Here is a 12,310-nt window from a genome sequence, read left to right as displayed (position 1 = left end):
AATTTCTCGTTAGCGTCTAAGGTCTCGATCTTTTAACCTAGTCAATAAGGCGAAGACTCTTTAATCCCGCTCCCTTTTCTGGTCAGATGTAAGCAAATGCGGGTCCATCGTGTAGTAATATCAGCTGATTAGCTAGTTTATAATATATGCACATTGCGCATGCTCAATAACATGTCTAGCCAGTACCTTGATGTTAGGGATTTGAGGAGAATAAATTTACATCGTGTAGAGTATACACGTGTTTGTGTTATTTCTTTATTTGATTATTATTACTCCCAACAACAAAACAATCGGGTGCACACTTTCCTTAATTTTAACTTTTCTTTCAAGATTGAAAATACATATGGTGCACTATCGCCCGATATGTCACTTATCTACTACACGGTATATATTGCATCTTCATAAATTATTGCTTTGTCAGTGCTGATGTCTTTTTCAGAGGTAGCAAAAATTTAGTTCTACCTATTTAAACATTGACATCCACTTGGCAATTATACGATCATCGAAATAAGTTTTTTTTATTTCTGATGCGCATTTACCCGATAACCCACAAATTTGCAATAAGCTCTTTGTTCTCTCCCAATTCACAATGCAACTAAGCCATCTTTACAACCAGTTCAAAACCAACGTATTTTAATGACCTGCTGAAATCTTATTGCACGTGCAAATGGTGCAAAAATAAATTGTTGGTTACAACAGTCCATAACCTTTAAAAGGGTTACTTACACATGTCTTTTTACGTCCAAATTAAGCTGAAATTGAGTTTTTGTCACTATTTAAAATATGTCTCTCGCACATTTAACATAAAAGTTCAAACTTATTTTAAAGTGAATTGCTCTGTAATGGAAGGTCTGTAAAACAATAGATAATAACGTTGATAGTATTCAGTATATTATAAAACTTCGAAATAATTGTGTATGGGTGATGTTGGCAAATGTGAGACACATGATCCATTATTTTACAAATTTATTTAAAGATAATAAAATGTTCAACACCACACAATGTCGCTATCACTTTAATTTTCATAGTAAACACTTTAGATAAGATAACAAGATGATGCAATTGTTTTATTTTTAATAATATTTGAAAAACTCATGGAAAATGTGTTCATTGTAGACCTTTTCTTGGCTCTCGCCAAAACCGCTTGTAAATATTATGAACAAATTTCACAAGTACAAGAACAAATAAAACAGAAGTAAAATCACTATGGGGTTAAAGTATTGACCCCATGTATCGATAGTTGTAGGCCTGAAATTACCTAACTGCTATACACAAAATTATTTACCTTCAAAATAACAACAGAATGTTTAAGATTAATTTAAATAGTAAAGTTATTGAATATATTGTGCAATGTTAATTTAACTCTTATGAAAATAAATCTTTTGTAAAAAATGACTCTTTCGTTAAACTATTTATGAAATGCTGCGACATTTGCTCGTGATATGCACATGACATTGTGTATTGATAAGTCTACCGGATATATAACAGACAGTTGTTTGAAATGATGCTACTTCCAATTAAAAATTTGAAATATACAAAAGAACCTAGGGTGTGAGATAAAAACAAAACAAGTCAAAATTTGAAGTAAATTATAATCCATATTTATCAAAGAAGAATCAAATTTTCAACAAAACAAAAATTAAATTTGTTTGCACAACTTCATGGAAGGTTTTACGTGTTTTCTTCAAGGATTGGAATTTATTTTAAATTTGGAGTTATTACAAAGTTTAAAAAAATAAAAAAAATGTTTGCTACGTGCGAGGTTAAAAACCACTTAACTTACTAAAATGTGTTTTTTTTTCAATCGTTTTGCAAGTAAGACCTGCCTAAATAATTATTGGCACAAAACAAACCTTATTCACATAATGTGTTCTATGACGTCATGAAAATGTTTAATGGTTTTTTGTCAATTGATAATAAACAGAAACCAATTGTACGGGAACCAAATGTACGGCAACCAATTGTTTTGACGACTCAGTTTTAAACAGTATGACTTGCATCGCACTGATATATTTCAATATCTCATTTAAGACACCAGATACAAATCGTTTCAGGAGCATTGGACCTTTTTTCTCAATGTTTCTACCCGTGTTGTTTTGCATATTGATTGTTCTTTGTATAATTTGTTATGTACTGCTGTTTTGTATTATGATTGTTGAATATATACTTCCTGTTTGTATTATATATGATACACTGAGTGATTAAAATTGAGTTAAGATCAAATGCAACCGAGAAACTCATTCATTCATTGGGCGATCACGACCGGATTTAATAAATTTTATGTAGAGACATACATAAGAACTTGTATACATCTCTGTTATATGAAAGACTTGTAACATCTATAGTGTGATTTTGAAACTAAATGGACATCTTGGATAGTTATCATCAACCTAAACTTATCATACGTAATGTTCTATCTATCATGTACTATACGTCACTTTCATTTATTTTGTGTCAATTCTGAATTATTTCAATTTTTACAAGTGTTATTTACTTGTCTTAAACACTTTATTTGTTTCTCGTTTTGAAATGTAAACCGGTTTTGTCTTGCGTAAGATTAAGAAGTTTGGCTGGTTTATAAAGATAAAAAAATGATAAAATAATTACTCGAGGATACATTATATAATTTAACTTATATTCATGAACTAAAGAAATTTGGCAAAATACCTTGTATTGTCGCAAACTGTGTTACTTCAATGGATTATGAATGCAACTTTTATTAACTCAGAAGTATGACGAATTTTTATCATGCAGAATTACGGCATTTATATGATGACATTTATATTTCGCCGTCTTATATATAAACATATGTATGCGATTTCTTTTTTACATTTTCCTTTCTAAGAAACGTTGACGTCATGAACTGCATTATGATCGATGACCTCTGACGAACCTACACAGTTGGCAATTCGAAACATTACGTATGATTAGTTTCGGTTATTAATAACAATCCAGGTTGTTTTTTGAAAAAAGAAGATCGTGGGAACGAGTTAAAGAAAACGGAGTGTAGTCACATTCAGTATTGTATTTAAACAAAAGAGGAACAATAGCGCTATCAAAAATGAACCGTGTTATGAAAAAGAGCAGTGTACGTAAGCTATGTTGGAACGAGTAAGAGTAATCTATATGTCGTGGAAATGAGACATTAAGTCCTTCCACGACAAAGCTAACAACCTTTAAAATAATTCATTTGAAGGATCGAATTTTTGTCAAAACTTTCTAAACGTATTAAATGTGTATTTGAAATTGCAAAGATTCATGGATTTGAAATTGAAAAAAAACATTGTCATAGGGCAAATTATTACCAGCCTTTGCGGCGTTCTTGTTTCATTTAAACCCACAGTCTTTAGATGTTTTCGGCATTTAGCGGTCACAGCAAATGAGAGATATTGTCCGATTTTGATTTCATATTGTTTAGTCCCCAAACGTTTCCGAGTTTTAGTACTTTAAGAAATGGTATATTACAGTATACATGTATGTCGTATGGTCCTTTTCAAATGTATGAATGGTCGTTTATGCCTGTAAGGACATAAACATACGCCTTGATAAATAAATAAACAAGATAAACAATTTCTGGCGCAAACCAAGAGAAATATTTATACCAAAGTGCATATAAATACAGATCCGAAATACATAAACGATCGATGGAAATATGCATGATAATGAAACATAATGAATAACAACAATTACCTGTAAGGACATAAACATACGCCTTGACAAATAAATAAACAAGATAAACAATTTCTGGCGCAAACCAAGAGAAATATTTATACCAAAGTGCGCATGCGTGAGGTGGATTTTCCGGGAAGTTTGTAAAAACGGAGGCCCGGCATGCAAATTATGTCAAAATGAAATATTAGAGATTAGTTGTTATATTGAGATGATGAAATGGAATGATATAGGAATGATATGGGATAATGGATTGTATATCGGACTGTAAACAGACAAATACAAGAGATATATATACAAATACAAGGACAAAATGATACATAAAAACGATATTCAAAAACACGAATATCGACCACATGACATACTTCCCCACTTTGGGGAATGTCGCCCCGACATTCATAAAATATTAAAGAGGAAGAGCCTGAATCAGACATTGCAAGAAGCAAGCTTAGACCATAAAGTAACTAAACTACTAGGTACTACATAACTAAATCTAAATACTGAAGGCAATTACAACCTGTGAGTAAATATATAATACCCGGGCAAAATACCTTAAACTCAAGCATGTTCCACAAAAATACCGTATGCCGCGAATCGCGAAAAATATATGTCACGCGGAAACAAAATTTTAATTTATCAGTAGAACTGTGAATTCATTGAAGAGGTGCACTCTCAACAATAAATCCTTTATTTTTAAAGTACTGTAAAGTACATTTATAAATTACCAAGGTAAAATATATGGTACATGGTATAAAACATAAAACGAAACACATCAGGTACTAAGCAACGCCTAACTTCAAAGTTGAAACACACCTAGACTATAAATCAAAAGAAAAAGCATTAATCTAATTTCCAGTTATCATTAAGCATCCATCCGGGTTTCTTTCTTGTACGTTTCTGCCTCTGTAAATTGTTGTTGTTGTCCTTAGATGGATTTCTCAGTGCAGGAATGACATATTTTGAACCTGTAATAGAATGAGATGTTTTATTTGGAACAGAATAAGAAGTTTGAGTTGTTGACGTGGCATCTTGTTTGCTGTTTGATGTTCCTGTAAAAGAAGTTGACATACAATTGTTAGAATCATGTATTGTGGAAGAATTGCTTTGTGAAACATTTGATGGACTTGATGTAAGTGAGGGATTTGAATCTAACGGAGCTGTAATGGAAATATCAGAGGAGGGATTGGAGAACGAGTTCTGATCCGAATGTAAGTCAGAGGAAGCGGGCTTGTATAAGGACTCAGTTGTTTTGCACATAGGCATCCCCATAAATGTCCTTGCTGTTTTCCTTCTTCACCTCATAGATGGGAATTCCAGAGGTGGGCTGGCTGAGAATGGTATAGACATCTTTCTCCCATCTATCGGCAAGTTTGGATTTTCCCCGAACACCTACATTTCGGACCAGTACTCGATCCCCGGGCTTCAATTCCGCTTCTCTCACACGGAGGTCATAGTACCTTTTATGTTTCTTGCCTTTTTTCTTGGCCTCTCGGAGTGGTGCAACAGAATATGCAAATTTTAGTCTGTTCTGGAGACCGGAGACGTAAGAATGGTCCTTGACAGGAGATTTGTCTGGTTCGATGCCAAGAAACGCATCGATGGCGAGCCTTGGGTGGCGACCAAACATGAGAAAGTGAGGAGAATAACCAGTAGAAGAATGGGGAGTAGAGTTATAGGCATGGACAAGAGCGGGAACATGAGACTTCCAATTGACCTTCTTGTCATCTTCCAGGGTCCCCAACATATTCAAGAGGGTTTCGTTAAAGCGCTCAGGCATCCCATTACCCTGTGGATGATACGGAGTAGTCCTGGTCTTGTCAATATTGGCCAACTTGCACAACTCCCGGATAACTTCACTTTCAAAATTTCGCCCTTGATCACTATGTAACCGACTAGGAAAACCATAGTGACAAACAAATTTTCAAAGAGAAGTTTAGCGGTAGTATGTGCAGTTTGGTTCTTGGCAGGGATAGCCTGAGCAAAACGAGTGAAGTGATCAGTAATGATCAAGATGTTTTCATAACCACCCCGAGACATCTCCAGAGAAAGAAAATCCATACAGACAATTTCCATTGGATAACTCGACTGAATAGGATTTAACTTAGCAGTCGTTTTATCCAATGACTTTCTCCGGATACATCTGGGGCAGTTTCGTACGCCGTGTTCGATATACTGCTCTAACTGAGGCCAAAAGGAACGTGAACGGAACAAGGAAATCGTTCTTGTACAACCTTGATGTCCTGCCTCATCATGCAAACCCTGGAAAGCTAAATCAAGCATATGTTCAGGGAGAACAAGCTGAGTAACAGGATAACCATTTGAAGTACCTTTACGGTAAAGAATTGAATCCTTAAAGTAAAGGTTGCTCCATTCCTTCAGAAACGATCGCACCTTGGCCGTTTCATGTGACTTTTGGCGTTCAGTTAACCTATGACTAATTTCAAAGAGTTGAACTAAACGGGAAAGTGTTGGATCATCTTGCTGCTCCTTCTTCCAATCAATAGACTTAAGGCTGCTTCCGACTTCGATCTCGTCTCTTGGATTAAGAGAAAGAACAGTTTGATTAAAAGAAATACATTCAACAGCTGGAAGTTGACCTGGACCTTCAGATTGAGAAAACAAAAGAGCCTTGACAGCATCTGAAAGGAGAATGTTAGAATCAGGAAGAGAAGAAGCTGAAGGAATTCTAGAAAGGGTATCGGCGTCGATCTTCTCTTTACCAGCTCTGTACCGCAAGTTGATGTCATACGCAGACAAGGAGGATAACCACCTGTGACTGGTAGCATCAAGCTTGGCAGATGAAAGCACATAGGTAAGTGGGTTTTTGTCTTTTCTTACTTCCACAGAATTACCATAGAGGTAATCATGGAACTTATCACAGACAGACCACTTAAGAGCCAAGAACTCTAGTTTGTGAGCAGGATAATGTCTTTCTCCTGCTCTCAAACCCCTACTGGCATAGGAAAAAACATGCTCCTTACCATCAGCACCAATCTGGTAAAGAACCGCTCCCAAACCGCTAGAACTGGCATCAACATTAAGAATGAATGGTTTATTGTAGTCAGCAAAAGCTAAGACTGGAGGAGAAGAAAGTTTATCTATCAAAGCACAAAAGGCATTCTGCTGATCTGGACCCCAATTGAAAGGAACTTTAGATTTCTTAGAAGAACTTTTGCAGGTGGGAATACCAATAAGAAGGTCATTCAAAGGTTTGGCGATCTGTGCGTAGTCTTTAATGAACCTCCTGTAATAACCTGAGAAACCTAACCCTTTAAGTTTAAGATTGTGCATCTCAAGACGTTGAAAGACAGACTGAAGGCGACGGAAATGAGAATCAATAGAATCAGAAAAGATGATAATGTCATCGAGATAAATCAAACAGTCACGAAGGTGAAGTTCGCCCATACAACGCTCCATCAGACGCTGAAACGTTGCAGGGGCATTGGTAAGACCAAAAGCCATTCTGTTGCACTCATAGAATCCGAGAGGCCCAACACTAAAGGCAGTCTTTTGCTTATCAGATTCTTTGACTGGGACCTGCCAGTAACCTGAGCGTAGGTCGAGCTTAGAGAAAATAGTGGAACCTATGAGAGAATCTATAGTTTCGCCGATGCGAGGAAGGGCATAAGCATCCTTGATTGTACGGTTGTTCAGTTTCCGGTAATCGATACAAAAACGCAAAGACCCGTCCTTCTTTCTTACTAACACAACATTAGAAGAAAAAGGACTCTTGGACTCACGGATCGCTCCTGCCGAAATCATGTCTCGTAAATGCTCACGTACCTCCTCAAACATCCCTGGTGGTATTCGGCGATAAGGGTCTTTAAAAGGTGTGGGATCAGACAGATTGATTTCATGTTCGACCAAGTCAGTAGAACCAAGATCAGTAGGCCCAGAGGAGAAGATATGTTTCCACTGATTGAAGAAGGAAGTTGCCTTAACCTGCTGTTCAGAAGTTAAAGTTTCAGTGGGAATAGAAATACCAAGGTCATCAAGAGACTTGTCTGAATTGTGGGATTTATCAGCAACGCCCTCTGAAGGATCAATGGTGCGAACAACAGACACATCATGTAAATTACAAAGAGTCATTCTTGGATGAATGGTAATAGCTCTAGCAGTCAAGTTACAAACACGTACTGGAACCCTGCAAAAAGAAGTACCAGGTTGTAATTTAACCAATCTAGGGCACACATTCAACATAAGAGAATCAGTAGACTCTGTAACACCAGATGACATGTTGCCAATATGTCTCACCTTGCCCTTGTTGTTGTTTCAAAAGGCTTCACAATGACAGTCTGATTATGAAGAAGAGTAACAGGTTTGGTGACAATGTCAGTCAAGGAAGATATGATGTCTGAAAGTGGAGATGATGTTGACTCTGTTCCTGATGACTTCAAAACGTTCAGTATGTTGGTGCCTATTATCAAAGGAACTCTGCATGAGTACTCTGTGTCTGGAACAATCAGAATAGGAGCTGAAAAAGATTCTGATGAAAGAGAAGGAAAAGAAATATCAAGAACTGAATATCCAAGATATGGTACCTTAGAACCATTAGCAGAAGAAATATCCAACATAAAATCTGACAACTGTGACATGACAGGCTGGGGCTTTAAAGATTTGAAGAATGAAATTCCAATAGATGAGATCATAGAACCAGTATCTATCAAAGCTATAGTAGAAGTACCATTTATAAGAATTTCAGTTTCATTAGAACAGCCAACTAGAGGAAATGTAGAAGCAGGGGAATTAGAAGGGGAAGTGTGACCTCTCATCTGCCCTGCGATGGAGGTCGACTGTAGTTTAAAGGACTGGCAGAGGCTTTGACATCCTGAGTGGAAGATCTCTCTTGTTTCAAGCCCTTAAGTTCCTTCTCCATACTAGACAGCCTGGACTCCATGCCTTCCATCTGCTTAGAAAGGGCCCTTATTTCCTGGAGAAGTCTACTATCTACAGTAGTGACACACTGCTGTGCAGGATCAGACTCATTAGGAGTATTAGAAGTAGAAACAGAAATATTGGCCTGCTTGCGTGGAAGAGTAAGAGAAGATGGTAATCTGGACAAGCGCAAGTCTTCCTCAATGGCTCTCAACTCTTTACGAAGAGTATTGAAGTTGAGGTCCTTCTGAAAAAGAAATCGAGAGGCATTCTTCAGCTCTATATCTCGAAGGCCTGACCACAACCTACCCCGCAGCATCTCATCCTTGGACATCCTATCAAGATTGCACGGTATCCTGCTAAGCAATCTCTCCAGACGCAAACTATAATCAGCAACAGACTCATCCACCTTCTGCTGTTCATTATAAAACTGTTCCTTCAACCTTTCAGTTGAATGAACATTACCATAAATGCCATCTAACTCATTCAAGATCTCAGGAACAGTGGCATTTTCACCTAAATGCAAAAGAACACCTCTGGCACTGCCTTTCAAAGATTTACGAATGGCCTCCCTGATAATAAATGGTGGATAATTACCCTCATCAATGACACAATTAACATCATAGCGCCATATCTCGAACATTGACGAGTTGTATTTCCCATCTCCTGAAATAGAAGGTAACTCAGGGATACGGGCATGTACCAAGTCCCTATTTGTCACAAAAGACAAGTATACTTGAGGGTTAGGCATGGGTGGAGGAATGCTATAAACAGGTGGAGGAAAGTGAACCTGATGTGTACCTGAACTGCTGATATGTTCCCGTATAGGAGTAGGTGTAACATTAAATGTATGACTTGAGTGTACTGTATGAGGTGTACTTGCCATTGCATTAACTTGAAACTTACCAGATTTCTGTAACTGTCTAGCAAAAAATTCTAGATCTGCATCTGAATAGTCTAAGGACTGAGTTGTACCATCCGCCATGATGAGAAAACAAAAAAAAAATGGATTGGACCAAAACAAAATGAACGTGACTTAAAATTCAGGATTTCAAATGGCCCAAATTGTACACCATACACTTAAAAAAAATGATTTACATCAGTAACCAGCTTAGGACTATATAGATGTAATAAAAAACAAACAATAGAAATAAAACAATTTTATTTCAAGAGAAAAAAACACAATGACTTGAAAATAATCAATCAACTTTATTCAAATTATGACCCACACAGTGCACCATACATTACACCATAGATCTAATAACACTGATATTCAGTCTCTATTATAAAGCAGTATTAAATTCAACTGAATAATATTCAGTGCTTAACTAACTAAATAAATAACTTATCACAGACACCTTAGATTGTCAAGTTACAGGTAACAAGTCTATAAAATTATATTGTGAAATGCACAGACACTTGTTCAGTTACTTGCTATAAATTTCAACTAATTTATGGTAATTGCTAGAGACACACAGGCTTGTGAAATTATATGCAGGAATTCTGTATTGCAAACAATGTTCAGTCCAGTACTCTATACAATATCAGAAAAAAAATCCCAAAGACCTAACTTACATGTATATAGATTATCTATAAATTTACTTGTTCAGGCACAGACTCAACTGAATACAAGTACACACAAAGCTTACCAGGATAAATAAATGTGTAAAGTTTTCTTTCTTCTGGTTTAGACAATTTTTTCAATGCAAAATGTTTTATTTTCAGTTCATAAAGTAAAATAATATACCTATCAACAGACTTTTTATAATGACTAAGTGAGTAGAACCCAAATTATCAACTTTTCAACTGTGATACAGTAGCAACAATTGATTTGCTATTTGTATATATGTTAAATTCTTGTAAATATAGAATAATTCTATATAAGAAAATATATTACCACTTACACAAAATACTTCACTATTCGAAAATGAAGAAGAAGTTTAGTGTCGGTTCTCAAAAACTGTGTATAAAAATATAAAATCAGCGGGATTCAAAAATGAACAATTTATTCTAATTAAAGAATTAATATTTCACTTCAAATCTATTTACCGGCTACATGATACCGTCGCAGTATTTCAAATGAAATGCTATTTTAAGTTTACAGAATTTTGAATATAATTGATTTTAACTGCCCGGGTTGAACAATTTATTCTAACTAAAGAATAAATATTTCAAACCTACTTGTATACTTTATATTTACTCACAAGTCAACTACAATGATCTGTTCCTACAATAAATGCTAAACTATTCAATCTACATGCTTACTTCAGGCAAAATTCTGGTTCAAGCAAGTCCTGCTTTAAATAAATAATAATAATAAAGATAGGTACAGTAAGTAATCAGGTACAATAAGTTATCAGGATAGGATATGAAATAATTCAGCTGTAAGATATATAATATCTGGGGTAATATAGGATTTATTACAGTAAATGGACAATACCAGACTGGATGTAAATAATTTCAAATAGGGGCAGGTGTAATATACTAGTTATTCAGACCAAGATGAAAGATAAAAGAGACAGAGTGTTAGCTCACCAACCACCTGATAGTTAAATGCTGTGTCTACATGTCTGTGAACTGTATCAATCTTCTCCCCTATATAGTGAACAGTTCTGAACCGTGACATGTATATTTTGTTAATTTTTGGATATTGTATTGTTTCTATTTCAGCTTGCAGCAGTGATGCAGACTGTCCCCAGGGAAACAACATGACTTGCAATCTACAAAAGTTTCATTGTATAAACTGTAGGTACCTCAGCTAATCATCCTTGCACTTTTAAAATTTGGTAAAGTGATATAATAACACTTACTTCAACGATTCGGGTGAGAATAAACATTTTTGACATTTTTGTTTGAGATGGGGATAGTCAAATTTAAGATAAGATCTACAAGATTACTCTTTAAAAGTTCCTAATTCGTAAGAAAATTCATTGACATCGGGATCATAATACTTTTATTTCACCTACTTTGGGAAATCAATTTTCAGGTTTGGTAGGCTGTCTTATTTAACTTTAACTTATATTTTGTCTTGTGATTTTGACTGGTTTTTTAGTTCCTCGTTCTGTTGCATAGTAGTTTTTTTTAAATATACAAGGAAAAACACTAACGAATAGCTTTTTTCATAATAAATCAACCCCGTCTTATAATTTTTATGTTAGAAATAAGGAAACATACGCATACATCTTATGAGTTGTTGTTATTTTTTAGCATATCAAAAGTTGACTAGAATATATCTTCAAAACTTCTGTGAGTGTAAATGTATCAAGTTATACGAGGGGCATATTTAAATTGGTGACAACTAGGATTCTTTGTAATCTAGTGATTAACTTCAGAAGAGGGGACTTTTTCAATACTCCTGAAAATATTCCAGTGACATTACCCCTTTTAGGCACAGCGACGTGGGTCACTATTCCATTACTGTCTAAAAATAGAATACATAACTCTTTAACGCTCCTGCAATGTCAAGAACGCCGTTTTTACCTACCCATATTTTGCTACTGAGTTTATTATCGGACTCAAAAATGTCACGTTTAATGCCCATTAACGATTTCTCTCTAGTGTCTAAGTTCTCGATATTTTAAGCTTGTAAAAATTGCCAAGGCTTTTTCAAATCCATCCCTTTCTGGTTTGGAGTAAGCATAATTTATGCGGGATCTAATCGGCGCACACTTTTCTCAATTTTAACTTTTCGTTCAAGACTGAAAACACATATGACACACCAGGGTTCGATATGTCACTTATTTCCTCCACGGTATTTTGCATCTTC

At 35.6% G+C, this 12,310-nt stretch overlaps 1 protein-coding gene across 1 annotated transcript in view; it reads left to right on the top strand.

Moving 5' to 3' along the window:
• LOC132720325 (sushi, von Willebrand factor type A, EGF and pentraxin domain-containing protein 1-like) overlaps positions 1 to 12,310 on the top strand; it is a 64,899-nt gene that overhangs the window by 11,538 nt on the left and 41,051 nt on the right. Inside the window, exon 3 of the mRNA XM_060704483.1 lies at positions 11,215 to 11,289. Within this exon, the coding sequence (XP_060560466.1) occupies positions 11,215 to 11,289 (75 nt within the window). The remainder of the gene's footprint in view (positions 1 to 11,214; positions 11,290 to 12,310) is intronic.

Source organism: Ruditapes philippinarum, unplaced genomic scaffold (assembly GCF_026571515.1).
Source record: "Ruditapes philippinarum isolate M1 unplaced genomic scaffold, ASM2657151v2 ctg2376_1_1_1_1, whole genome shotgun sequence".
NCBI lineage: Eukaryota > Metazoa > Mollusca > Bivalvia > Venerida > Veneridae > Ruditapes > Ruditapes philippinarum.
Note: the sequence above shows the minus strand (reverse complement) of the source record. Positions and strands in the feature narration are given on the sequence as shown.